Source organism: Esox lucius, chromosome 16 (genome assembly GCF_011004845.1).
Source record: "Esox lucius isolate fEsoLuc1 chromosome 16, fEsoLuc1.pri, whole genome shotgun sequence".
Taxonomy (NCBI): Eukaryota; Metazoa; Chordata; class Actinopteri; order Esociformes; family Esocidae; genus Esox; species Esox lucius.
In genome coordinates this window covers 14,858,095-14,882,713 of record NC_047584.1, presented here as the reverse complement: position 1 = coordinate 14,882,713, position 24,619 = coordinate 14,858,095, and the positions used below count along the sequence as shown (strand labels likewise).

At 40.7% G+C, this 24,619-nt stretch overlaps 1 protein-coding gene across 2 annotated transcripts in view; it reads left to right on the top strand.

Annotated features, from left to right (window-relative positions):
• Positions 1-292: 292 nt before the first annotated feature.
• The window catches only part of LOC105016258 (contactin-associated protein-like 5), a 68,446-nt gene continuing 44,119 nt past the window's right edge, over positions 293-24,619 (top strand). For both annotated transcript variants that reach the window (XM_029113667.2, XM_029113666.2), the window contains exon 1: positions 293-502. In XM_029113667.2, coding sequence (XP_028969500.2) covers positions 418-502 — 85 coding nt within the window. In that variant the 5' untranslated portion in view covers positions 293-417. The remainder of the gene's footprint in view (positions 503-24,619) is intronic.

Genomic DNA, 24,619 nt, shown 5'->3' with positions numbered 1-24,619 from the left:
AAAGGCTGGCATTTATTCAAACCCACCATATCAATGTTTATGCAGTATCTTTATTTTTTATTTTTACAATATTCAACCTGTGCCCACACATTTAGAAAGAGCTTTGAAAAGTGAAAGCATGCTTGAAAGAGAGTCCCTATTGTGTAAATATTGCAATACTAATGTTATTGAATTAAGCCGTTTCAGTGTTTTTATACATCGAATATTAGACTAGAGAAAGGTAGAGAGCGATTTATATATTTATATTCTTCGGGTTGCGCATCTGTGAAGGACTGTTGACGGGGGAGTGGTTTACTTCTGCACTAGGCTTCTATAGCACATTGCTGTATTGTGATCTCGCTGGAAATACTTTGGAATCATCGCTTCCATGAAATTTACAATCTTCTTTCAAAATAAGGATACATCACAGTAGGGAGGATGGAATTGCGAAAGTTGTCACGGTTATATATCTTCTTTGTCTTTGTTTTGAGCGCCTCCAGCACTGCATCCGCCGCCAGCCACCGTGAGTATAAGAAGTTGCTCCTCTAGCCTACCAGTGGTTTTGGATACGAAACCACGCGCGTTTTCTGGCACGCTTTTGCAGTTGTCGTATGCCTGTTGTGTAGGAAAATGTATATATAATAAATGTCTGAACAGACAAAGGGCTTGTCAATAACGTCCTAGCTATGCTCTTTTTTTTACATTTATGTGTGTAGGGCCGTTGTGTTCAACTGTATACATTCGGTTTGCCTATTGTCTTTCTAGTGTAGTCCATGTCTGCACTTTTTTCTGCATGGCTGTAATTTGTATTGTTCAAGGCCGCCCATCTCTAATACTGTTCAAATCATATGACTACAATGGAAGCTCCTCCACCTCTCTCTCTCTCATGATAGTAGCATAATTAAAGGTGCAATAATTTGGTGGAAATTATGTTCACTAATTTACTAAATTATGTTTGCAAAACTCTATTTAATGTTCACTGCATTATTTTAGTTTCTCTGTCTGATGCTACCTAATTAATGCTCAATTGACAATTCTTTGATTTGGTGTGCCAGAATTTATTGTAAAGTTTATTAGTCAAATTGTTTTGGTATTTTTGTCGCTAGAGGTCGTGATTTTTCACTTAAGTACACATCCTCCCATTTCAACCTCCTTTCGTTGTTATTTGTTATCCTCTTCCAAAAGTTTTGCATTTAACTAAAATCAGCTTAAATATTTTGAATGCAGTATTTTACGGAAAACTGCAGAATAGCTTAATACTACAACATTAATGCTTATTTAACTGTAGTCGTGTCTGTAGTGCATTTTGTGCTGGAAATTTAAAAAATGTTGCACCTCCAGAAACAGTTTACCACATTGCCCTCCAGAATTACTGACACCCTAGCTAAATATGGCACCCTAGGTAAATATGGTAAAAATGATAGAGAAAATGTCATTGTTGTTTATCAGTTTTATCAAACACTTAAATAATTATATTAATATAACCTTTAATTTAGTGAAACATAAAAATACAAATTCACTCATCATCAAGAAATAACAAATGTATTCAAATACATACATGCCTTATGTTCTCATGACATCTTATTGAACTGGGGTAGAAATATGTGATGACGCACAGGCTAAACACAGCTAGATATCTATTAATACGGCAAATGAAATGAGACCCAAAATCTGCAAATCGCTATAGAAGATCGCTACAAGCCTGAATATACTTGTTTCCACTATTAGGGCAATAACTAAGAAATGTAAAGCTAGACCTGTGATGAACATGGTGCTGAATTTGCCTAGAAGAGAAGGCATTTGTATTTTGCAAGCAGACACAGTGAAAAGGATGGTTCAAGCGACATAAAATCAAGAAGGACCACAGTTGCAGATTAAATATGTTTTAATTAAATAACTATTTATTGATGATTTCTCTTTTCTTTCAATAATTTTCCTTCAATTAAAAGTTAGATTTTTTTTGTGTAACATCAAGCTGATGAACGATAATTACACTTTTTCACAGGCTTTTTTGTTCATATTTATCTAGAGTGCCAATATATTTTTAGGGCACTGTATGCTAGCTCACAAACGTGAGGCATTATGGATGTGACATTTCCCACAAATCACAACTTTGATGTCTCTGGAATGGACAAAATATCAATGAAACTTTGATGTCTGTGCCCCTAGCAGAGTTTGTGACTAGGGTTGAGCGGTTGGAAATCCCTCTCATCTCTCACAGAGCAGGCCTTAGGCACTGCTCTGGGTGCTCAAAGTAAATTAACCCGGCTCCATAAAACATTGTTTATAATAATATAATTTAAGAGCCAGTACATGTTGGAAGCTATGATGAGCTTTTCTAAGTAAATTTGGTCTCAAACGTCAGCTTGAACATTTGTCCTACTGTGCTCACCTATTTCCTTTTATGGAATATTTAATAAAATGCAGTGTGTCGTGTGGCTGTGTCGTGCGCAATGGGCAATGAATTGGACAAGACTTTTGGGAAGACTGAATGTATAAGCACTTGGAAGTCTAAGGTCAGAAGAAGGATTGCAATGTCATGTTTTTCTTCAATTATTATTTCATTATTTGCTGTTTTAGATATTACACCTTCTGTTATGGATGTTAGAGTCGGAAATAGCCAGTTATAAGAAATGCATTTCAGCACATAATGTAAGTTTCAAGAGAATTGCTTTAGTAAAATTCTCATGTATACATCCCAGAATAAGCACACAAAATCTGGTTCATTTGCAACAGTCTGGAGCTAAGACATGATACATGTATTGTCTATCACATCCACAATCGCTATGGATGTAATGGATATCAATACACTCAAACAAGTACTAGAATACATAATACAAGAGCAGTGCCGATTTGTGCTGGTAAAATAGAACACATTTAAAAATATCAGGGACATTTCTATTTTTCTGATGTTGAGTATCAGGGATGGACACACTAAGAGAAAGCAACAACTTGGAGATTGTTGTACTCTGCCAGACTGTGTAGTATGCTGCTTTTGAGGCAAAACCCCAATCATTTTCAATCTGGGGGTAGCTGTTCTGCTGTAGCTATTATACTTATTTGTCCAGTCTTGTGAGGGGAGGTGCCCCAAAGTGAAACATCTCACTGGCATTTTCTTTTTGTTGGGGCAGGGCCCAAACAATGTTGCCATTGAGGTGTCTTGCTCTGAGCCATCTCCTGCATTGGGAGTGGCCACTTCTGGACAAAATAAATGATTTTGTCTTTGTGGTTTTCTTCCTGCCAATTATGTTTTTGCAACTGTTTGTTCTAAAATAAGAGGGGGTTTTGGACACATTCAAGTTCTTCTTTATTTTTGTCCCATTTGCTCGACGTTGTAGAAATGTTGGTCTAACATTCTCCTTTGGACAAAGTCAGGTATGTCCCTCCTTGTTTTGGATCAGGTTGATCAAACTTAAATAATTTATTGAGGGCGGCGGATTGCGTTTTGGTGTTAATAAAAGAGTATAATGGTTGCCTATCTGCTGAATAGGAGCCATACATGACCAAAAGGCATGAACAAAACAGAATTGGTGTGAGGCTTCTTACTCTGATACCTGGTGCCAGGGAGATGAGAATAAAAGCAGTTTATTCTACTGATGAAAGCCACCAAACTGAGCTAAACTGACAGCTGCATTATTCATTTATGACCTTTTTGTGGTTCTCAAATGTATCCAGTTATCAGGATTGACATGTTGCTCAGAGATGAAATGGCTAGATTTTCCTAGAGGACAAGCAAATGACTGTTCTCATGTTTACCTTCAAGAAACAAAAGGAGAAGCCAGAGATCCATCATGGGAGGTTTGTGTGCCCCCTGTGTCAGGTGACAAAGATAATGGCAGCCACATCCTCTCACAGGAATATGTCCTCATGCACTTCCCTCTCAAAGAGAGAAAACCAAAGGGATCTCTTAGGTCTGGGGTCCTGTGAAGGCTACCTGATCCGACAGTGAAAACAACAAGCTTATCATCTAGGGGTGTAACGGTACACGTATCCGTACCGTTCGGTACAGGACGTTCTGTTCGGTATGCGTTGTGATCCTAATGAATATATTCTCGTTTTAACCACACACATTACTTTTTTGTGTGCGAAAGCTAAACGAGTTTTTCCCCGGGGACGGATCTTGGAGCCGTAACTTAGCAACTGAAGTAGTCTAGAACATGCAACTTCGCTTGCCGGCGGTGGGCAACAGCCAATCAGAAATGGCATGTCTGGTACACTTCCCACTGGTTCCCTTTACAACAGTTCCTAGAGTACAATCTTTCCAATAGCAAAATGGACGAACATTTTCTAATTCGTATCATTGGGTTGTAATACTACTAATATGCGGGAAGACATTTCCTTTGGTATTACAAAGCTACATCGTAATCAAAATACACAAACATTAGCTATATAGCCAACTCCTACCTGCAGCAGGTATATCCTAGAGCAATTCCAATTGTATTAACCGAGTTATCGGGTATCCTACCTGTGTGGATTTACATCATAGTACTGCTATAGATGTACTAACTAGCTAGCTACAGGAGCTAGTAAACGTGAACTCCTGGAATTGATAAACACAACAAAGTGTACATGCCCACAAGCGGCTGTAGCGATGAGCAAATCAAGCGAAAGGCCAAAAAGATCCAGTGAGATAGCTCACTATAGCTAGCAAACAGGAACCATAAGCTAAGGTTAGCAAGGCTAAGAAAAATGTCGAACTCTATAGCGCTTTTTTTGGAACAGGTAATTAATTTTATATCGGAACTTCATTCTCTATCGGGCATTGGCGCGGAACCGCTTTCTGAGCGGTGAGTAATTGCAAAATGCTGTAATTGTTTTTTTACAAAAAAAAATCCCACCTAGTGCATGCTTTAACTGTGGCAATGGGCAACGGTTTTTGTGGCAATGGGCAAAGATTATAACTTCGTAATAAATTAAAATAAATGTAATTTTTTCATGTATTTCTCCATTGTACCGAAATACCGAACAGTGACTTAAAAATGTCGGTACGTACCAAACCGTGACCTCTGCATACCGTTACACCCCTGTTATCATCTAAAGATTGCCGGCATAATTGTGCATTGGGCCAGTGGACCGATGTTCTTATTCCTATTCACATGGTTCACACTGAAGCTCTGTTGGCTCTGTTTTTTTATTAAGGCCAAGGCCAATGGTGCTGGAAAAGGACAGACGTATAGCCACAATTCTAAAATCACAATGTTGTCACATCTAAAAAAATTAAATACATTCTACATGGTTTGGCAGGGCAGGAACAGTACAAAATAAAAATGTGTTCTTTTCCTCGTACATTTCACTCTATGTAATGCCAAGACATTACAATGGCAACACGAAGTCAACAAATCAGGTTCATTGCAATTGATTTTCTTTTCACTATGCCTCAGTCGTCGAGATTCCTACATGTTTCCCTGATTGGTCCAATTACAATGGCGTTAATGAAATAAACCGTTTACACTTTCCTTTATTCTATTTAAAGTGTGGATGGTTGGATGTGGCTGGATGGAGGCTGTTTTGCACTTCCTCTGATGTGTGACTGTAGATAGGATGTTGCTCATTTCAAATGCAAAGAAAAAGGCACCGTTTCTTCCAAGGGTGTTGATCATCTCAATCGAAAGCTGTTTTTGGCAACCTGCAGCATGTGTGTTGTGGACGGGGTTCATGTTTAATTGCTGCCTAATGCATTGAAATACAGTATAAATGACAAACATAATTAAACTAACTACCCAGTGTTTCCATATATTTAAAATCATGCCTATTTCTTTTATTTATTTCTGTTATTAAACTTTACTGTAATAAACATGCTTCAAGGGGAAGCTGGTTCCACCACGGGGGTTTGAGGACAGAGAAGAGTTTTGGCTAAGCTTAACAGGAGCTGCCATATACCAGCGTGGTGGAATGGAAACCTTGGGTAAGGATTGAGACTTACCTGAAGTTAGAGAGGTACAGGAGCGGAGTGACATGGGATACTTCGGGAAGGTTCATCACCAGTCACGCTGCGGCATATGGATGAGTTCCATGGGTTTGTTGGCACAAGCAGAGGCCCCTACCAAAATTAATTTGCAATAGTCCAGATGTGAGTGTCTGGATTAGCCTCAGTGGCACTTCCTGTGTGAGGTAAGGTCATATGTTTTTGTTGTTGTAAAATGTTTTCTATGTTGCAAAACCTGAAGTGTGGTGTAGTGTTCAACCCATTTAATCAACTGGTTGATTGCTTGGTCCTTGCACAATTGAAATTCTGTACTTTCTTCCAAGACACCTGTTTGATTTGTGCCCATAGTTGTGTATTTATTCATTGTGGGGAATGCTGTCACAATACAGTCACAAGATGGTTTTGAGATGTTTTGAGGATAAACTATTAAATGATGTAATACATAACTGAAATGGTGATTTATTGAAAATATTTCTTGTATTTGCTTGTTCAGAACCAAACAGTTGTGATGCAAACTCAGTCTGCCTATCCAGATTATTGTCCAGAATGTGCTTGCATGTTTCCCCAGTTTGACCTGACTTTAAAATGATGTACCATTTAGCAATTTACTATAGATATATCTTTATCAGAACATTAATAGGATATACAATTTCATGGAGAAGGTTCATACTTGCTATGTCAATGGACAATTTGCAATGCATTTAATATTAAGGGAGGAAGATTTTTTTTACATATTCTGGTGAATATTTCATCATATTCATGAGGAAGAAAGGAGGCCTAACCAGTTGGCCACAATTATCCCCCTCCAAAGTGGTGGTGTGCAGAGCAGAATGCAGTAATGTCCATCTTTACATCCAATCCTATAACCTCCCTTGCATACAGATACACTGTGTGATGATTCTGCTCGGTTTGGACTCCAAAGTGATGTGATGTCCCTTGATAATATTAGCTGTTTAACATATTTCAGTTCAGGACATGCATGTCTGAAACACGCCTTGTGTAATTAAAAGGAACTGTTTGTATCAACCTAATCATAGGCTATATTTGAACAGCGAGTGTGGTGTGTGTGTTTCCATGTGACAAATGGAAATTTCAAGAGCGTAACGACAGATTCTGTGAAGAGTCTGGTCTTGTTATCTTGATTTCTGGCTACTAATATAATGCTAATAATAATGTAACTAATAATTTCACGATTCTGTTTAAAAGTATCAGGCAAGCTCAGTTCATATAGTTTATTTTATTCAAACATAAGGTCTATCTATTATTTGGAAAATACAGATTTTAAAATGGTCGACCAAGATATATATTTTTGGTCCTTTATAGTTCTAGTTTGATGGAATGAATACACCCTGGAGTGTTTTTTGAAAGTGTACGCCAAGATTGACAATTTATAGATAGCTGCATGCAATTAATATCTACTCAGTATAATTACGTGGGTGGTAGCCTGGATGGTCTTCTTCAAAATGATGGAAACCCTAAATTGCAATGTTCAGGCAAAAATTTACCAAATCTAAGTAGCGATCTTTATCTATCTCTATAGTATACATCGTTATGTGACAGCATGCCTATTATCTCTGGTTTGATGTGAGAGGTTAGTTTTTGGTTCATACAACTATTCTTTTTATCTTTCCATGCACACACACTGTTTTACAATTTAGAGAGAAGGACCACAAATGTATGACTGTACATGTATCTTTAATATTTCTCTGCAGCTTCACATAAAATCATAAGCAAGATGTGACAACAAAGAACAGTAATATTTGGTGTGGAGAAAGAAAAGCCAACTGGTATTGGTCTATGAACATATACAGAATATGATATAAGGCTAACCTGTTCAGAGCAATAATTTACTGGGTCCCCTGGGATGAAAACAAAATCCATTTGATGAATGTGGCACCAGTGGTGGTATTTGCATTTCCTACCGTATCGCTCATACACTGATGGAACACCATTCCCAATCTATAGAGTGCATTGAATTTTCTGCAAATAGCGATGCACTCCGTAAGTTCCGTCTTCTATTTATTTCTGGTGTTACTGGCAAAGGATTTTAAAGGATTACAAATACCCACTTACTATTGAATGTGCCAATAAGAGAGCAGTGTTGCTATGCAGTGCTTTGCCTGAGTGATAAGAATAACAAGGTAATGTTTCTGTACTTTTAATCTCCATACTAGGCCGAGCAGACAGGAAACAAGGTTTTAAACCTGAGAAATTGGCATGCATTTTCTCTCAGTAGCTACTGTAAGGCCTCACACCTGTAGAAAGTGATCTTGCATGTATACAAAAACAGTTTAGATTTAAACATACAGGTATAAAGGTGGATCCTGCAAACATTTCTGACAGGCAGCTATAACAGCACAGCTTGTGTATAAAAGGCAACATTTTGTACTGTAACGATGCGAGACAGGGAACGGACACAGTGCCAGTGTACTGGGCTCGGGGCTTTTATTAACGAGCAAACTAAATCAAAGCAATACTGCAAACGACCAAAACCGCCAGGTGCAGGGCCCAGCATCCCACTCAATAAACTTTTTCCATTTTCTGCTGCCCACATCTGCTTCCCTAGTGGCTCTTTTAGTTCCCTCTGACCAGGCCTGATTGGGGGCAGGTGTGCCTCGTCAAGGGGTGGCAGCCGAGCTGCATTTAGAGGCAGCAACTGGGCTGCGTTCAAGGGCCCCATTTTGCATCACCGGGCCTGGTAGTCCTCAATGGGGCGTTTGTCCCTCTACCAACGCTGTTACGGTCGATGGTCCATTAACACCACAGTACCAAGATTGGGAACTGACATGTTGAAATTGAAAACGAAAATGCTCACTTAAGATCAGCTATATTTTCACCATACGTATGTTAGGTAGCTTCTAAATGGGTTTCTCCTGGCAGTATTGTTATAGTTATTTCCAATTAATACTGAGGTTAGCCTTCTATTTTAATGTGAGTTAGTTAGGGGACATTCAACAAGCAGGAGAGAGGGCAGCCTATCAGGCCCACCATCTGCGGTTGCTAGGATGTGGAAGCTAAGCTGTCATTCTCATCGAATGGGAGCCTCTCATCTCCAGTCTGGTATTCACCAGGGTCTAATAGCCTCTGGTTTCTTTGCATAGCGACTCACAGAGCTGGCTAATGAGGAGTTCAGTGTGGGGTAGCCTATCATACATGGGTGATGCAATCACAAAGTTTAATCATAAAGGGATAATGAATCAAAAGAACATTTACATTATTATGAATGCCAAAAATGAAATCCATGAAGTGTGTGATACTGTAGTAATATCATCGATCTGTCTTCAAGTTAACCTTGTCAGATTCTGTCCAAGTTTGATCCATGAACAAAATAAATGCAACCAGAAGTCAGGGGAGAGCCTTTATTCAGCATGAGGTTTACGATGATAACCTTCCATAGTTCTTTCATTGTTCTCTCCAAATGCTTACAACGTAAACACAGTCATTTATACCAGGACACATAGGAGGTGGTCAGTGTTCATAGCCAACCATTACACAGACTATTATAAGTCCTACAAAATACCCTTGTATGGCGTATTCCAACCTATGACCCAAGGGTCTATTCAGAGAGTCCTATGACAGTCACATACACAGTTCCTAGCAGGTGGTATGGACAGGGTGTTTGGGACCCATCAGTAATGGGACATCACATTTCCTACCTAGTGTCCTCCATACAGAGATAGTTAGTACTCTCATACATTGTGTCAAGCTTAATTCAATTACTTTCATGCTCAATATCTATCAACCTATAGATATCAGTTTGCTTTTTCTTTTTATGTCTTTTTTGTTGTTCAATCTCCATCCATCCATCTTCTCCCGCTTATCCGGGGCCGGGTCGCGGGGGCAGCAGTCTAAGCAGGGATGCCCAGACTTCCCTCTCCCCAGACACTTCCTCTAGCTCTTCCGGGGGGACACCGAGGCGTTCCCAGGCCAGCCGGGAGACATAGTCCCTCCAGCGTGTCCTAGGTCTTCCCCGGGGTCTCTTCCCGGTGGGACGGGACCGGAACACCTTCCCAGGAAGGCGTTCCGGAGGCATCCGAAAAAGATGCCCAAGCCACCTCAGCTGACCCCTCTCGATGTGGAGGAGCAGCGGCTCTACTCTGAGCTCCTCCCGGGTGACCGAGCTTCTCACCCTATCTCTAAGGGATCGCCCGGCCACCCTGCGGAGAAAGCTCATTTCGGCCGCCTGTATCCGGGATCTTGTCCTTTCGGTCATGACCCAAAGCTCATGACCATAGGTGAGAGTAGGAACGTAGATTGACTGGTAAATCGAGAGCTTCGCCTTGCGGCTCAGCTCTTTCTTCACCACGACAGACCGATACATCGACTGCATTACTGCAGAAGCTGTACCGATCCGTCTGTCAATCTCCCGTTCCATCCTTCCCTCACTCGTGAACAAGACCCCTAGATACTTAAACTCCTCCACTTGAGGCAGGCACTCTCCACCAACCTGAAGTGGGCAAGCCACCCTTTTCCGACTGAGGACCATGGCCTCAGATTTGGAGGTACTGATTTTCATCCCCACCGCTTCACACTCGGCTGCAAACCGTCCCAGTGCATGCTGAAGGTCCTGGTTAGAAGGGGCCAACACGACAACATCATCTGCAAAGAGCAGAGACGAAATTGTGTGGTCCCCAAACCTGACACCCTCCGGCCCCTGGCTGCGCCTAGAAATTCTGTCCATAAAAATTACGAACAGAACCGGTGACAAAGGGCAGCCCTGCCGGAGTCCAACATGCACTGGGAACAAGTCTGACTTACTGCCGGCAATGCGGACCAAGCTCCTGCTTCGGTTGTACAGGGACCTGACAGCCCTTAGCAAAGGACCCAGGACCCCATATTCCCCAAGCACCCTCCACAAGATGCCGCGAGGGACACAGTCGAATGCTTTCTCCAAATCCACAAAACACATGTGGATTGGTTGGGCAAACTCCCATGAACCCTCCAACACCCCGTAGAGGGTATAGAGCTGGTCCAGTGTTCCACGGCCCGGACGAAAACCACACTGTTCCTCCTGAATCCGAGGTTCTACTATCGGCCGTATTCTCCTCTCCAGAACCCTGGCATAGACTTTCCCGGGGAGGCTGAGAAGTGTGATCCCCCTATAGTTGGAACACACCCTCCGGTCCCCCTTCTTAAAAAGAGGGACCACCACCCCGGTCTGCCATCCAAGAGGCACTGTCCCCGACCGCCACGCGATGTTGCACAGGCGTGTCAACCAAGACAGCCCCACAACATCTCTGGATGTTGTGTTGTTCAATCTGTTGCACAAATTATTGGAAATCAAGTACTGCAGTACATCGCTGTGTTTCTCAATCACATATATTGACCAGCACTTCCGCAAATTCTATATGATATAAGGCTAACATGATAATATGATATAAGTCTGTTTCTGTAGCAAATTGTCAGCCGATACCTAAGCCATATTCAATGATTCATCCCAGACAGAGTTGAGATGAGTCCAGTCTATTAATCCATGTGAGGTATCAGATGTGGCTTTATCAATACCACCCAGAGACATACAGTACAGACATTATTTACTGGATCATGTTGTTGTTGTTCTGGAGCCAATTAGGAGTGAGGCATCATGGGTAGACAGCACAGTTGTGCCTTTCACCCAGGATGCTCCTTCAAGCATTGTCTTTGTCCATATACCTCCATAGAGATAATAAATGAAAAGAGAGACCCCTTCTTCTGCACTGACAGGACAGTGTTGTTTCTTCTGTTAAGTCTCAGAATATAAACAGCTTTCCTCCTGGCAAGTATGCTGCTTAGTCATTGTCAGGTGGGCAGGGGCCTGAATCAGAGCTAAAAATATTCCAGACTCATGTGCTAAAAAAGCATTTATTTTGTCTTAATTGAGCTCAATTTCTTTTTTCTGTGCTGTTTGTTTCAGCTGGCTAATGAACAGCGTGAGGGATGGAAGTAAATTCAGGGCATTTGTGTTATATTAAATTCATTTGATTAACAGAATCATTAGATTACCTAAACCATTTTGTGTGTGTGTGTGTGTGTGCGTGTGAGTGTGTATGCACTACTTATTTAGCCAGCCATCTTGCCTAGCCATCTAGTTAGTTGAGCAGTTGGAGCACATTTATTAAGTGTCTTTTACACCTGTAGTCTTGTTACTCAAACATGCACTACAACTGAAGGATTTGAGCTACAAACTCATGAATAGACTCTTTAGTATTCATTAACAACAGGTGTCAACTAACATTAAAAAACACTATATGGCCAAAAGTATGTGGACACCTGACCATACAGCCTACATGAGCTTGTTGGACATCCCATTCCAAAACCATGGTCATTAATACAGAGTTGGTCCCCTTTTCAGCTATAACAGCCGCTATTCCTCTGGGAAGGCTTCCACAAGATCTTGGAGTGTCTGTGGGAATTTATGCCCATTCAGCCAAAAGAGCATTTGTGAGGTCAGACACTGATGTAGGATGAGAAGTCGCCGTTACAATTCATCCCAAGGGTATTTCATGGGGATGAGGTCAGGGCTCTGTGCACGCCACTTGAGTTCCTTCACACCAACCTTGTTGAACCATGTCTTTATGGACCCCACTTTGAGCACAGGGGCACAGTCATGCTGGAACAGGAAAGGGCCTTTCCAGAACTGTTGTCACAAAGTTGGAAGCACCCAATTGCCTAAAATGGCTTTGTATCCTGTAGCATTAAGATGAACCTTCACTGGAACTAAGGGGACTAGCCCAACCCTGAAACACAGCCCCAGACCATTATCCCTCCTCCACCAAATTTTACAGTAGGTACTATGCATTCCGGTAGGTAGCGTTCTCCTAGCATCCACCATGCCTAGATTTGTCCATCAGACTGCTAGACAGTGAACTGTGATCACTCCAGAGAACATGTTTCCACTGTGTGAGTCCAATGGTGATGTGCTTTACACCACTACATGCACTTGGCATTGTGCATGTTGATGTGAGGCTTGCTTACAGCTGTTCGAACATGGAAACCCATTTCGTCAAATGCTCCCAAACGAACAGTTCTTGTGCTGATGTTGCTTCTAGAGGTAGTTTGGAACTCAGTGGTGAATGATGCAACAGATGATAGGCAAATTTTACATGCTAAGCGGTCCCAATTTGTGAATTTTGTGGTCTACCACTTTGTAGCTGGGGTATTGTTGCTCCTAGGTGCTTCCGCTTCACAATTATAGAGCTAACAGTTGATCGGGGCAGATCTAGTAGGACAAAAACGTATTTGTGGCAAATGTGGCATCCTATAACAGTGCCACATTAATATTCACTGAGCTCTTTAGTATGGCTCGTACTGTCAATGTTTGTCTAAGGAGATTTCATGGCTATGTGCTGGATTCTATGCACCTGTGAGCAATGGGTGTGGCTGAAACACCAGAACTCAATAATTAGTAGGGGTGTCTGAATACTTTTGGCCATAGAGTGTAATTACAGGCCCTAAATTAAATGTTCACTTAAGGAAGTAAAAAGAACAGGAATGAAAACTGAATATACTGTGCCTTGCAAAAGTATTCAAATCCTTGACCATAGCTCTTATTTAACTGAATTACAAATGGCAAATATGTTTTATATTTTATAAAAAAAAAAAAACTGACATTCAAAATCAGTTAATGCTAAGCGACTATGTTTTGATGTTGGAAAATATTTGTGAGAAAAAAATAAACACCCTGTTAAGCGCTTTGCGATCGAGGTCCGTAACCGCACCAAGTGGTGATGCAGCCTGTCAAGACGCACTCAACGGTGCTTTTCGAGGATCAGATATTTTTAGCCTCCTAAGGCTGAAGCTACACTAGAGCCGTCAAGCATTTGACGTTTCCATCAGCCTTTAAGGAATGCCACTTTTGAAACCAATGACAGCTGCTATACTACATGCATTGCGATACGCAATGGCGCCGTCCAACCATGTTAGCTTGTTGACAGTGTAAACACCAATCAATTCTATGCCCTCACCCCTCTCCACGTCATCCCTGTCGATGTGGACTGAGATGTTCTCATCCCCTTTCCTGAAGACCACAATCAGCTGCTTTGTCTTGTTGACATTGTCTTATTGTCCTGGCACCACACTGACCTCCTTTTGGATGTCTCGTCATTAGTGATCAGCCACTGTTTTGTCATCAGCACATTTGATTATGAGTCCTACATTAAGCGCAATACAGTCCTGGGTGAACAAGTGGTATAGAAGGGGACTAAGCATGAAGCTCTGATGTTGAGCAGGTTACATTAGATATGTTGTTTATTAAATTTACTATGATTTACCATGGTTTAAAACATGAAAGTTGTTATTGTTTACCTTAGCTCTGATTAATACCAAAAGCTCTGATTTGTGTCAGCCCTGGAATATGCAAGTCTACACTGCAAAGCTAGCTGGGGATACACTTCAGAAGATCCAGGGCATGCGAGTGGTATTAGACATGACCATGAAACTCAGGGGTGAACAATACCAATGAAATGTAAAATGTTAGATCACTTAAAAGTAAGTGATCTAACATTAAGTAGTCCAACTGAGATGTGAGGTGTTATCACAGCGTTTTTCATTAATTACAGTAATGGGGGAGGTCTCTTCTAGTAAAGCTGCTGTTTCAAACAACATCCCATTTAGCTTTGCTCAGCCTAGATTGAGGCACAGTTGCAGTCTCAATGGGGAAAACGGAGCTGATAAAAGTGACTATTTTAGGGGTGGCTCCACTAAGCTGGCAGCCTGAGTAACAGCTTTTTGCCTGGCCTGCCATATCTCTTGTTGAGGGTAGAGGAGTTTAACTCCTGTCTGTTAAAGAATGAAAGGAGAATACCACTCCAGCTTCGATGGAATTTGTCAGTCTTTAGCAGGTCAGGCTTGGCTTTTGTCATGGGTGAACCCCAGAATAGGGACAATTATTTACAAATTCTATCTTCTGGGATGGACAGACAGACAGAAATTCAGCTAGTGATTCAGTTGCTTGAGTCTGCAGAGAATCTCATCACTACCCCTAACTGGGAATAGGCCAGAGGCAATCATTCGATGCTGACACATCTTACTAGCTAGTTGACACGTTGAAGCTATGCTGCTTGGTGATCTCTGACTGATGCCATCATCATTAGTGCTAATGTGGTTGACAATCTCCCCACACTCTCTTTACTTGCCAATTTTCAACCGGCATGTTTGGCCTCTGTCAGCAGCCCTGTCCCTTGCAATCAATGTATGATTGCTGGGAAATGCTATTAAATCATTTTCTACACTTGAATAACCTTTTATAGAATGAGTACAGGAACTGCAATGAGAAGGCATAATGCTACTTTTGGCTGGTTAAAAGTTGAGCAGCTGCATTTAACTGTCCTGGGGGTTGGGTTAAATAAATAAAAGGTGAGATAAAACAAATTAGAATAACCAATTTAGAGAGGAAACCCAAGTGGTCTTTGGTTGGTGACTTACCTGATGACATCGGGGATTGAATCTGACTATCACAATATCAGATTCATTCTGACTATTTAATCGTCAGGTTACTCAGTTCTGTTGTTCACTTGTCTCGTTAGCATGCGGATGCGAACCCACATGCTTGTTTTTGTACTGCAATTTACAGTTTTAAAAAAAAATTCAGTTACTACAGTTAGTTTTCACACACCATAATATTCATTTTATTTATCCAAAACACAACCACTGATAACCCCAGCAAGATGTTCTCCAAGCCCGGGTGGTGTCAAGATGTCTGATGACTGTTTATAATGCAAATATGCTATAACCTGCCACAATCTCCTGTACAAGCTCTTAGAGTTGTTTTTTTGTTTTTGTTTGAGTTCAGTTTTTTGTTTGTTTGTTTGTTTATGTGTGTGTGTGTCATGTACTTATGAGGGTGTGTGTTTAAGATTTAAGCCAAACCACTTTGCATAGTGAGTGTGCTGTGGCACGATCACATTCACAGCTTAGAGAGATTTTCAATTATCCCAGGGCAAGGAGGCACTGAGCAAAGCAGTGCAGCTTTGCAGGCAAATCATCCTCTGCCCATAATGTTTTTATGATTGACAGCCCGAGTTTGGCTCTGCGACAATAAAACTAGATGCAGGCTATAAACAAAAACACTGTTCGTAAAACACGTTTTATAAGTGAGCTACTGAAATTGGCTTTGAATTCAGAGTTATGTTCTTACCGGCTTTACATCGTATGCTGCTCTGACATAAAATGTTATTGCTGTAGCCTTTCCCCTGTACCAAGGTCTCATATGTGCAATCTGGTTTTGTGTAACCCTTGGATAAAATGGAGCAAGTCCTTTTACAGAGGTGAAAGACTAACCTGACGTTTATGGTTGGTGAGAAGGCCCTCAGGATCAAAGGTGGTCGCACTGTGTTGAAGTGGTTGTTTTGAAGAGACTGATGATTTGTTTGAAGTACAGTGGGGAGAACAAGTATTTGATACACTGCCGATTTTGCAGGTTTTCCCACTTACAAAGCATGTAGAAGTCTGTATTTTTTATCATAGGTACTCTTCAACTGTGAGTGACAGAATCTAAAATGAAAATCCAGAAAATCATATTGTATGATTTTTAAGTAATTAATTTGCATTTTATTGCATGACATAAGTATTTGATACATCTGAAAAGCAAAAATGTATATTTGGTACAGAAACCTTTGGTTGCAATTACAGAAATCATACGTTTCCTGTAGTTCTTGACCAGGTTTGCACACACTGCAGCAGGGATTTTGGCCCACTCCTCCATACAGATCTTCTCCAGATCCTTCAGGTATTGGGGCTGTCGCTGGGCAATACGGACTTTCATCTCCCTCCAAAGATTTTCTATTGGGTACAGGTCTGGAGACTGGCTAGGCCACTCCAGTACCTTGAGATGCTTCTTACGGAGCCACTCCTTAGTTGCCCTAGCTGTGTGTTTTGGGTCATTGTCATGCTGGAATACCCAGCCACGACCCATCTTCAATGATCTTACTGAGGGAAGGAGGTTGTTGGCCAAGATCTCGTGATACATGGCCCCATCCATCCTCCCCTCAATACGGTGCAGTCATCCTGTCCCCTTTGCAGAAAAGCATCTCCAAAGAATTATGTTTCCACCTCCATGCTTCACGGTTGGGATGGTGTTCTTGGGGTTGTTCTTCCTCCAAACACGGCGAGTGGAGTTTAGACCAAAAAGCTCTATTTTTGTCTCATCAGACCACATGACCTTCTCCCATTCCTCCTCTGGATCATCCAGATGGTCATTCGCAAACGTCAGACGGGCCTGGACATGTGATGGCTTGAGCAGGGGAACCTTGCGTGCGCTGCAGGATTGTAATCCCTGACAGCATAGTGTGTTACTAATGGTTTTCTTTGAGACTGTGGTCCCAGCTCTCTTCAGGTCATTGACCAGGTCCTGCCGTGTAGTTCTGGGCTGATCTCTCTCTTTCCTCATGATCATTGATGCCCCACGAGGTGAGATCTTGCATGGAGCCTTGTGTCCCAGCCTTGTGCAGGTCTACAATTTTATTCCTGATGTCCTTACACAGCTCTCTGGTCTTGGCCATTGTTGAGAGGTTGGAGTCTGTTTGATTGAGTGTGTGGACAGGTGTCTTTTATACAGGTAACAAGTTCAAACAGGTGCAGTTAATACAGGTAATGAGTGGAGAACAGGAGGGCTTCTTAAAGAAAAACTAACAGGTCTATGAGAGACAGAATTCTTACTGGTTGGTAGGTGATCAAATACTTATGTCATGCAATAAAATGCTAATATATATATATTTTTAAATCATACAAAGTGATTTTCTGGATTTTAGTCTCTCACAGTTGAAGTGTACCTATGATAAAAATTACAGACCTCTACATGCTTTGTAAGTAAGAAAACCTGCAAAATCGGCAGTGTATCAAATGCCTACACACTCTGGCCATATGAGACCGGGCATTGTCCTGCACCAGGAGGAACTCAGGGCCCACTGCACCAGCATGAGGTCTGGCGATGGGTATGAGGATTTCATCCCGGCACCTAGCAGCAGTCGGTACCATTGGCAAGCTGTGCAGTCCTCCAAGGATTTGCCTACCCAGACCATCACTGGTCACATCACATATGGATGTGCCATCCTGGAGGAGCTGGACTGCTTGTGCAACCTGAATGGGCTGCAGATATTGCAGATATCTCATGCTACCAGTAGTGACAAAGACACTAGCAAAATGCAAAACTAGAGAAGAGTCAGTTAGGATGGATAACAGGGTTGCCGCATCTCCTTAAAATCTTAAAAGGTCCTAAAATTGAATCAGGTCGTAAATTGTCTTAAATTTGCGGATGGTGCGTTTAAGGCTGATGGAAAAATTGGCACGCACATTGGCATGGTAGATAAGACGTTAGCGTGTATTTGTTTGATTAACTTAGTATTAGACAATGAGAGATTCTGCCATTATTATACATTTTAGGTTATGTTATCTAGCTACAGATGTTGACATCTGGCTGTGTCATCTTTTTGTTGTTGTAAGTAGTTTCTAGATAAGGATAAGCCAAGATGCGGAGATGCAAGTTCAATGAAAAATGGTTGGGGGAAGACTAGATTCCAGGGTGGTTGGCACTGCCAGGAAACGAGTACGAGGCTAGGTAAAATTTGGTGGACCAAGAAAAGCTTCACAAAATGCTGAGGTTCAATTCTTGACAGCCACCGCACATGTTCGTTCTGTCATGTGAATTGAAATAATAAGAAATAGATAGATTTTTGGAGGCTGATAAGGTGTTTTGACTAATTAAAAATGCATACAAATAATGTAACTCGTACTGGCCTATTGTGTAGGGAAAAATGATAGATTTGCATATGTTTGGGCTTTTGGCGTTAATTTCATCAGCATATTTTCTGGACTGATGATTATTTGTGAAGATGCCACAGGTCACCTGGCACAACAGCTTTGCTATGGTAAAAGTTGGATGATGGATGGCGAACGACTGATCACTGTAGTGGAGATGTGTGTTTTTGTACGTACCAATTAATCCCTAATAAAGACAGAATATTAGATTAGATTCAACTTCAATGGCAAATAGAAGAGGGCAGAAAATTATTAATTAATGTGGAATGTACATAACATTGTGACTATGGACAGGTGAAGTGAATAACAAGTGTCAGAGTGTGGGATATATTAGGGAGCAAGTGAAAATTCTGTCCTCAAAATTTGTATTAGAAGCAGGAAAAATGGGCAAGCTTAAGGATCTGAGCGATCCAACAGATGAGCTACTGTAGCTCAAATTGCTGAAAAAGGTAATGCTGGTACTGATAGAAAGATGTCAGAACACACAGTGCATTGCAGTTTGTTGCGTATGGGGCTGCGTAGCCGCAGACTAGTCAGGGTCCCCATGCTGACCCCTGTCCGCTGCTGAATGTGCCTACATTGGGCATGTGAGCATCAGAACTGGACCACGGAGCAATAGAAGAAGGTGGCCTGGTCTGATGAATCACGTTTCCTTTTACATCACGTGGATGGCTGGGCGCGTATGCGTCGCTTACCTGGAGAACACATAGCACCAGGATGCACTATGGGAAGGAGGCAAGCCAGCGGAGGCAGTGTGATGCTTTGGGCAGTGTTCTGGGTCAGGAATGGTTTGAGGAACACCATGAGTTCAAGGTGATGACTTGGCCTCCAAATTCCCCAGATCTCAATTCAATCGATCATCTGTGGGATGTGCTGGACAAACAGGTCTGATCCATGTAGGCCCCACCACCTTCAGAGTTCTAATGGAGTCCATGCCCCAACGGGTCAGGGCTGTTTTGGCGGCAAAAGAGGGACCTACACAATATTAGGCAGGTGGTCATAATGTTATGGCTGATCAGTGTATGTGCTTGGTACCAGTTTTTTTTTATATTAAGCCAATCAGATTTACCATTATTAGGTTATGGATGTCCAAGTGCTACTACTTTTGGCTGGTCAATTTTGTTGCAGAAAAGGTTTGTTGTGTAAATGTCAAGCAAAGATAACTCACATTATCCAATGTATTTGGACTGTTCAATGTAACTTCAATTGTTATAGCACTTTTATCAAGGGTGCCTAAAGGGTACGTTTTATTGCATGACATGAGCTCTCCTGAGCAAAATGAAAATGAAAACAAATGATTTTCATCATGTTCATTTTAAACTATGCAGAGCGTTATAGTTTCCTGTGTATATTTATCGGCAATACATTTTGTTTTAAAATAGCAAAATGTGGTTTTAAAATAGCTAGTTCTTCATTGCATTTGCATTTTACTTCTTAATGTTGACCCTAAAAAACCTCTGTTTGGCTTCGAATCTAAAAACAACCCATGTCAAGCACATTTTCCAATTTATTTGGACTTATTTTATTAGTTAATGTAACTTAAATGGATCCTTTCTTCCTCAACGCAGTAGCCTCTATCATCGCAGAGCCACTTTCTCATCTTTTTAACTTCCCCATTCTACTGTTTGGTTATATTCAACTAAACCACTTGACCATGTCTGCATGCTTTATACAGTATATTAAACAAACAGCGACATGATTCACTGTAATTTTATTTGAGTTAACAAACAGTTATAGGCATACATTTAGGTCCAGAAATAATTGGACACTGACACAAAATTTACAGTTAATACATGTGGGCTTAAAGTGCAGTCCCACAGATTTAAATACAGCTCTTAAATATGATCAAAAGTAATTGGACAATTGACTCAAAATTTTTCATGGACAGTTGTGGGCTATTCCTTTGTTATTTTATTTAACATGCGGTTAAATCAGCTCTCAATGCAAGTGAAAGAGTTCATCCTTAGGCTGCAAAAAATGTAATAATACATCCATCAGAGAGATAGTAGAAACATTATGAGTGGCCCAATCAACAGTTTTGTACATTCTGAGAAAAAAAAGAACACACTGGTGAGCTTTGCAATACAAAATAGCCTGGACATCCACGAAAGACAACAGTGGTGGATGGATCCTTTCCATGGTGAATAAAAACCACTTCACAACATCCAGCCAAGTGAAAAACACTCTCCAGGAGGTAGGCATATCATTATCCAAGTCTACTATAAAGGGAAGACATAACGAGAGCAAATACAGAGGGTTCACCACAAGGTGCAAACCATTCATAAGCCTCAAGAATAGAAAGGCCAGACTTTGGCAAAAAACATCTAAAAAAGCCAGCCCAGTTCAGGAACAGCATTCTTTGGACTGATGAACCTAAGATCAACCTGTACCAGAATGGTGGGAAGAAAAATGTATGGAGAAGGCTGAGAATGGCCCATGATCCGAAGCATACCATATCTTCTGTAAAACATGGTGGAGGCAGTGTGATGGCATGGGCATGCATGGCTTCCAATGGCACTGGTCATTAGTGTTTATTTGTTGATGTGACAGAAGACAGAAGCAGCTGGATGACTTCTGAGGTGTGTAGGGATATATTTTGTCTGCTCAGATTCATCCAAATTGGATGGTGCTTTACAGATGGATAATGAAACCCGAAACATACAGCGAATGCCACCCTGGAGTTTTTTAAGACAAAATAATATGGAATATTCTGCAACGGCCGAGTCAATCACCTGATCTCAACCTGATCAAGCATGCATTTCACTTGCTGAAGACAAAACTTAAGGCAGAAAGACCCACAAACAAACAACAACCGAAGACAGCTGCAGTAAAAGCCTGGCAAAGCACCACAAAGGAGGAAACCCAGCGTTTGAAGATGTCCATTGCTTGCAAAGGATTCTCGACAAAGTATTAATAATTTACATTTTCTTTATGATGGTGTTTATTTGTCCAGTTACATTTGAGCCCCTGAAATAAGGGGACTGTGTATGTAAATGAACCTTGAATTAAAGCTGGAATTGATGATGGCCTTTCTTCCTATATTCAACAACTTGCAAACAATCTGAAGATTAAGTTGTTTTTAGGAATTATTCTTGTTTTTCTTTTGAAGCCAAAAGAAGACTTGTATCAGCTGCTTTTATGCCTAAAATGGAATATGGCGATTTTTTATACATGCTTCCACTCAGTGTTTGAGATCAACTGATTTATTTTAAACTGCAAAACAATTAAGCACCATTGCAATTTATATTCTGGGGATGGCTGGTCTTCCTACTCTGTTACTATACTTTTATTTACAAAGCCATTCTGGGTCTGCTACCATCTTATTTGTGCATGTTTATACTTTACAAATGTGGTGGGTACTCTCTTCGTTTGCAGGACTTTATCCTACTAACTGTCCCAAATGCCCGAACTGAATTTGGAAAAGGGGATTTTATGTACTACGCTCCATCGGCTTGGAACGGCTTACAAAATACTTTTAAATTGGAAGAACTTCTCCCCCTTGGTTTTTATTAATCATTGATGAAGGACTTTGAGACTGATTCCTTGACCTATCAATGTTTTAATTTGTTGTTATTATGATTTTGATTTAGGACTGATTTTCATGTTTCTTTAGAATACATATATAATTTTTTTATTGTCTCTCATTTTAAAATAAAGACTTGCTGCTGCATATTTTTGCCTGAATGCTCTTGAAAAAAATATTTCTAATCTACTTTCTTAAATACATAAAAAAAAAAATAATAATACATGTAGGCTACTGAACTGTTAATATGTTGTACATGCAGGGATGTCTTCCGTTATTTTTGACAAGCAAATTCAAGTTTTCTCTGTTTTCCAGTAAAAACATGGTTGTTAGTTCTATAAAAGATTCCTCTGTCTGTTCTAATAAAGATTAATTAGTCAGAATAATAAAGTCACTGCATTTAAGCTGTTTAAAGACAGAATTTTTGTTTTTGCTAATGTATACAGTTGACAGGCTTCTAGATTTCTGTTTATCAAGCATAACATTAGCATGCAAATGTTGTGGTAAACTTGATGTTTTAATAGTAGACAAAGGGTGTACCAATTTCGTCATACTCGTATCTGTAATCATATTCGTTTTTCACACTTGATAAATGTAATCAGAAATACGCTTAATGGGGAAACCAAGAAGGGCATTTTAAATTATATATTTAATCAGCGCTTTATTGCTCCATCATTCAGCACTTATTGTGATTCTGATGTTAATTTACTAACAAAACATGTTGATAGATTCAAAAAGATACAGATGGGTCAAATGGCTAATGCACATGGCTTATTTTTAAAATCCTAATATTAACAAAACATGCTAATTAATGCATAGATGACGTGTACTTTCAGTTCTGCCAGAATTGCTGGTCAACTTTCGAGAGGGGCAAAATGTTTCTGTTCTAACATGCCACCACATTTCTAAATGTACTTTTACATTTGTTATGATATCTTATTCTAATCTGTCGTTTGGAAAATATTCTAATAAACCTTACAACACTCTACAGTTTTAATGAAGTGGATGCGTGGACACAAAGTACTTGTTGGCTCTCATTGCACACGATCCCAACTGTGTTAATAAACTTGTGCAAAACACACCATGCTGACCAAAACATTAGTGCTAGCTAGAGAGCATCGAAAGCCAGGATTTAGTGACGCCCCTTTTATTTATTTCAAGTGCTATAAATTAGGGATGTGCATTGGACCATATTTTACTATGGTAAAAATAGTAATAGTATGTGTTGTTATTTTGGGATCATTGTCATGCTGAAAGACCCAGCCATGTTTCATTTCAATGCCCTTGCTGATGGAAAGAGGTTTTCTCTCAAAATCTCATGATACATGGCCCCATTCATTCTTTCCTTTACACGGATCATCCTTGTCGTCCTTGTCCCTTTGCAGAAAAACAGCCCCAAAGCATGATGTTTCCACCCCCATGCTTCACAGTAGGTATGGTGTTCTTTGGATGCAACTCAGCATTCTTTCTCCTCCAAACACGACAAGTTGAGTTTTTACCAAAAAGTTATATTTTGGTTTCATCTGACCATATGACATTCTCCCAATCCTCTTCTGGACCATCCAAATGCTCTCTAGCAAACCTCAGACGGGCCTGGACATGTACTGGCTTAAGCAGGGGGACATGTCTGGCACTGCAGGATTTGAGTCACTGGCGGCGTAGTGTGTTACTGATGGTAGCCTATATTACTTTGGTCCCAGCTCTCTGCAGGTCATTCACTAGGTCCCCCCATGTGGTTCTGGGATTTTTGCTCACCATTCTTGTGATCATTTTGACCCCACGGGGTGAGAGCTTGCGTGGAGCCCCTGATCGAGGGGGATTATCAGTGGTCTTGTATGTCTTCCATTTTCTTATAATTGCTCCCACAGTTGATTTCTTCACACCAAGCTGCTTACCTATTACAGATTCAGTCTTCCCAGCCTGGTGCAGGTCTACAATTTTGTTTCTGGTGTCCTTTGACAGCTCTTTGGTCTTGGCCATAGTGGAGTTTGGAGTGTGACTGTTTGAGGTTGTGGACAGGTGTCTTTTATACTGATAACAAGTTCAAACAGGTGCCATTAATACAGGCAACGAGTGGGGGACAGAGGAGGCTCTTAAAGAAGAAGTTACAGGTCTGTGAGAGACAGAAATCTTGCTTGTTTGTAGGTGACCAAATACTTATTTTACAGAGGACTTACAAATTAATAAAAAAACCTACAATGTGATTTTCTGTGTACCTATGATGAAAATTACAGGCCTCTCTCATCTTTTTAAGTGGGAGAACTTGCACAATTGGTGGCTGACTAAATACTTTTTTGCCCCACTGTAAATAAGCAGACAACTTATTCCATAAGCATAATTGCTTTACATTTCTTCCTTGTTTATAATACAAAACAATGTAGTGATTCAAGCATTCTTCAGTGAATTTCAGGGAATATACACTCACCTAAAGGCTTATTAGGAACACCTGTTCAATTTCT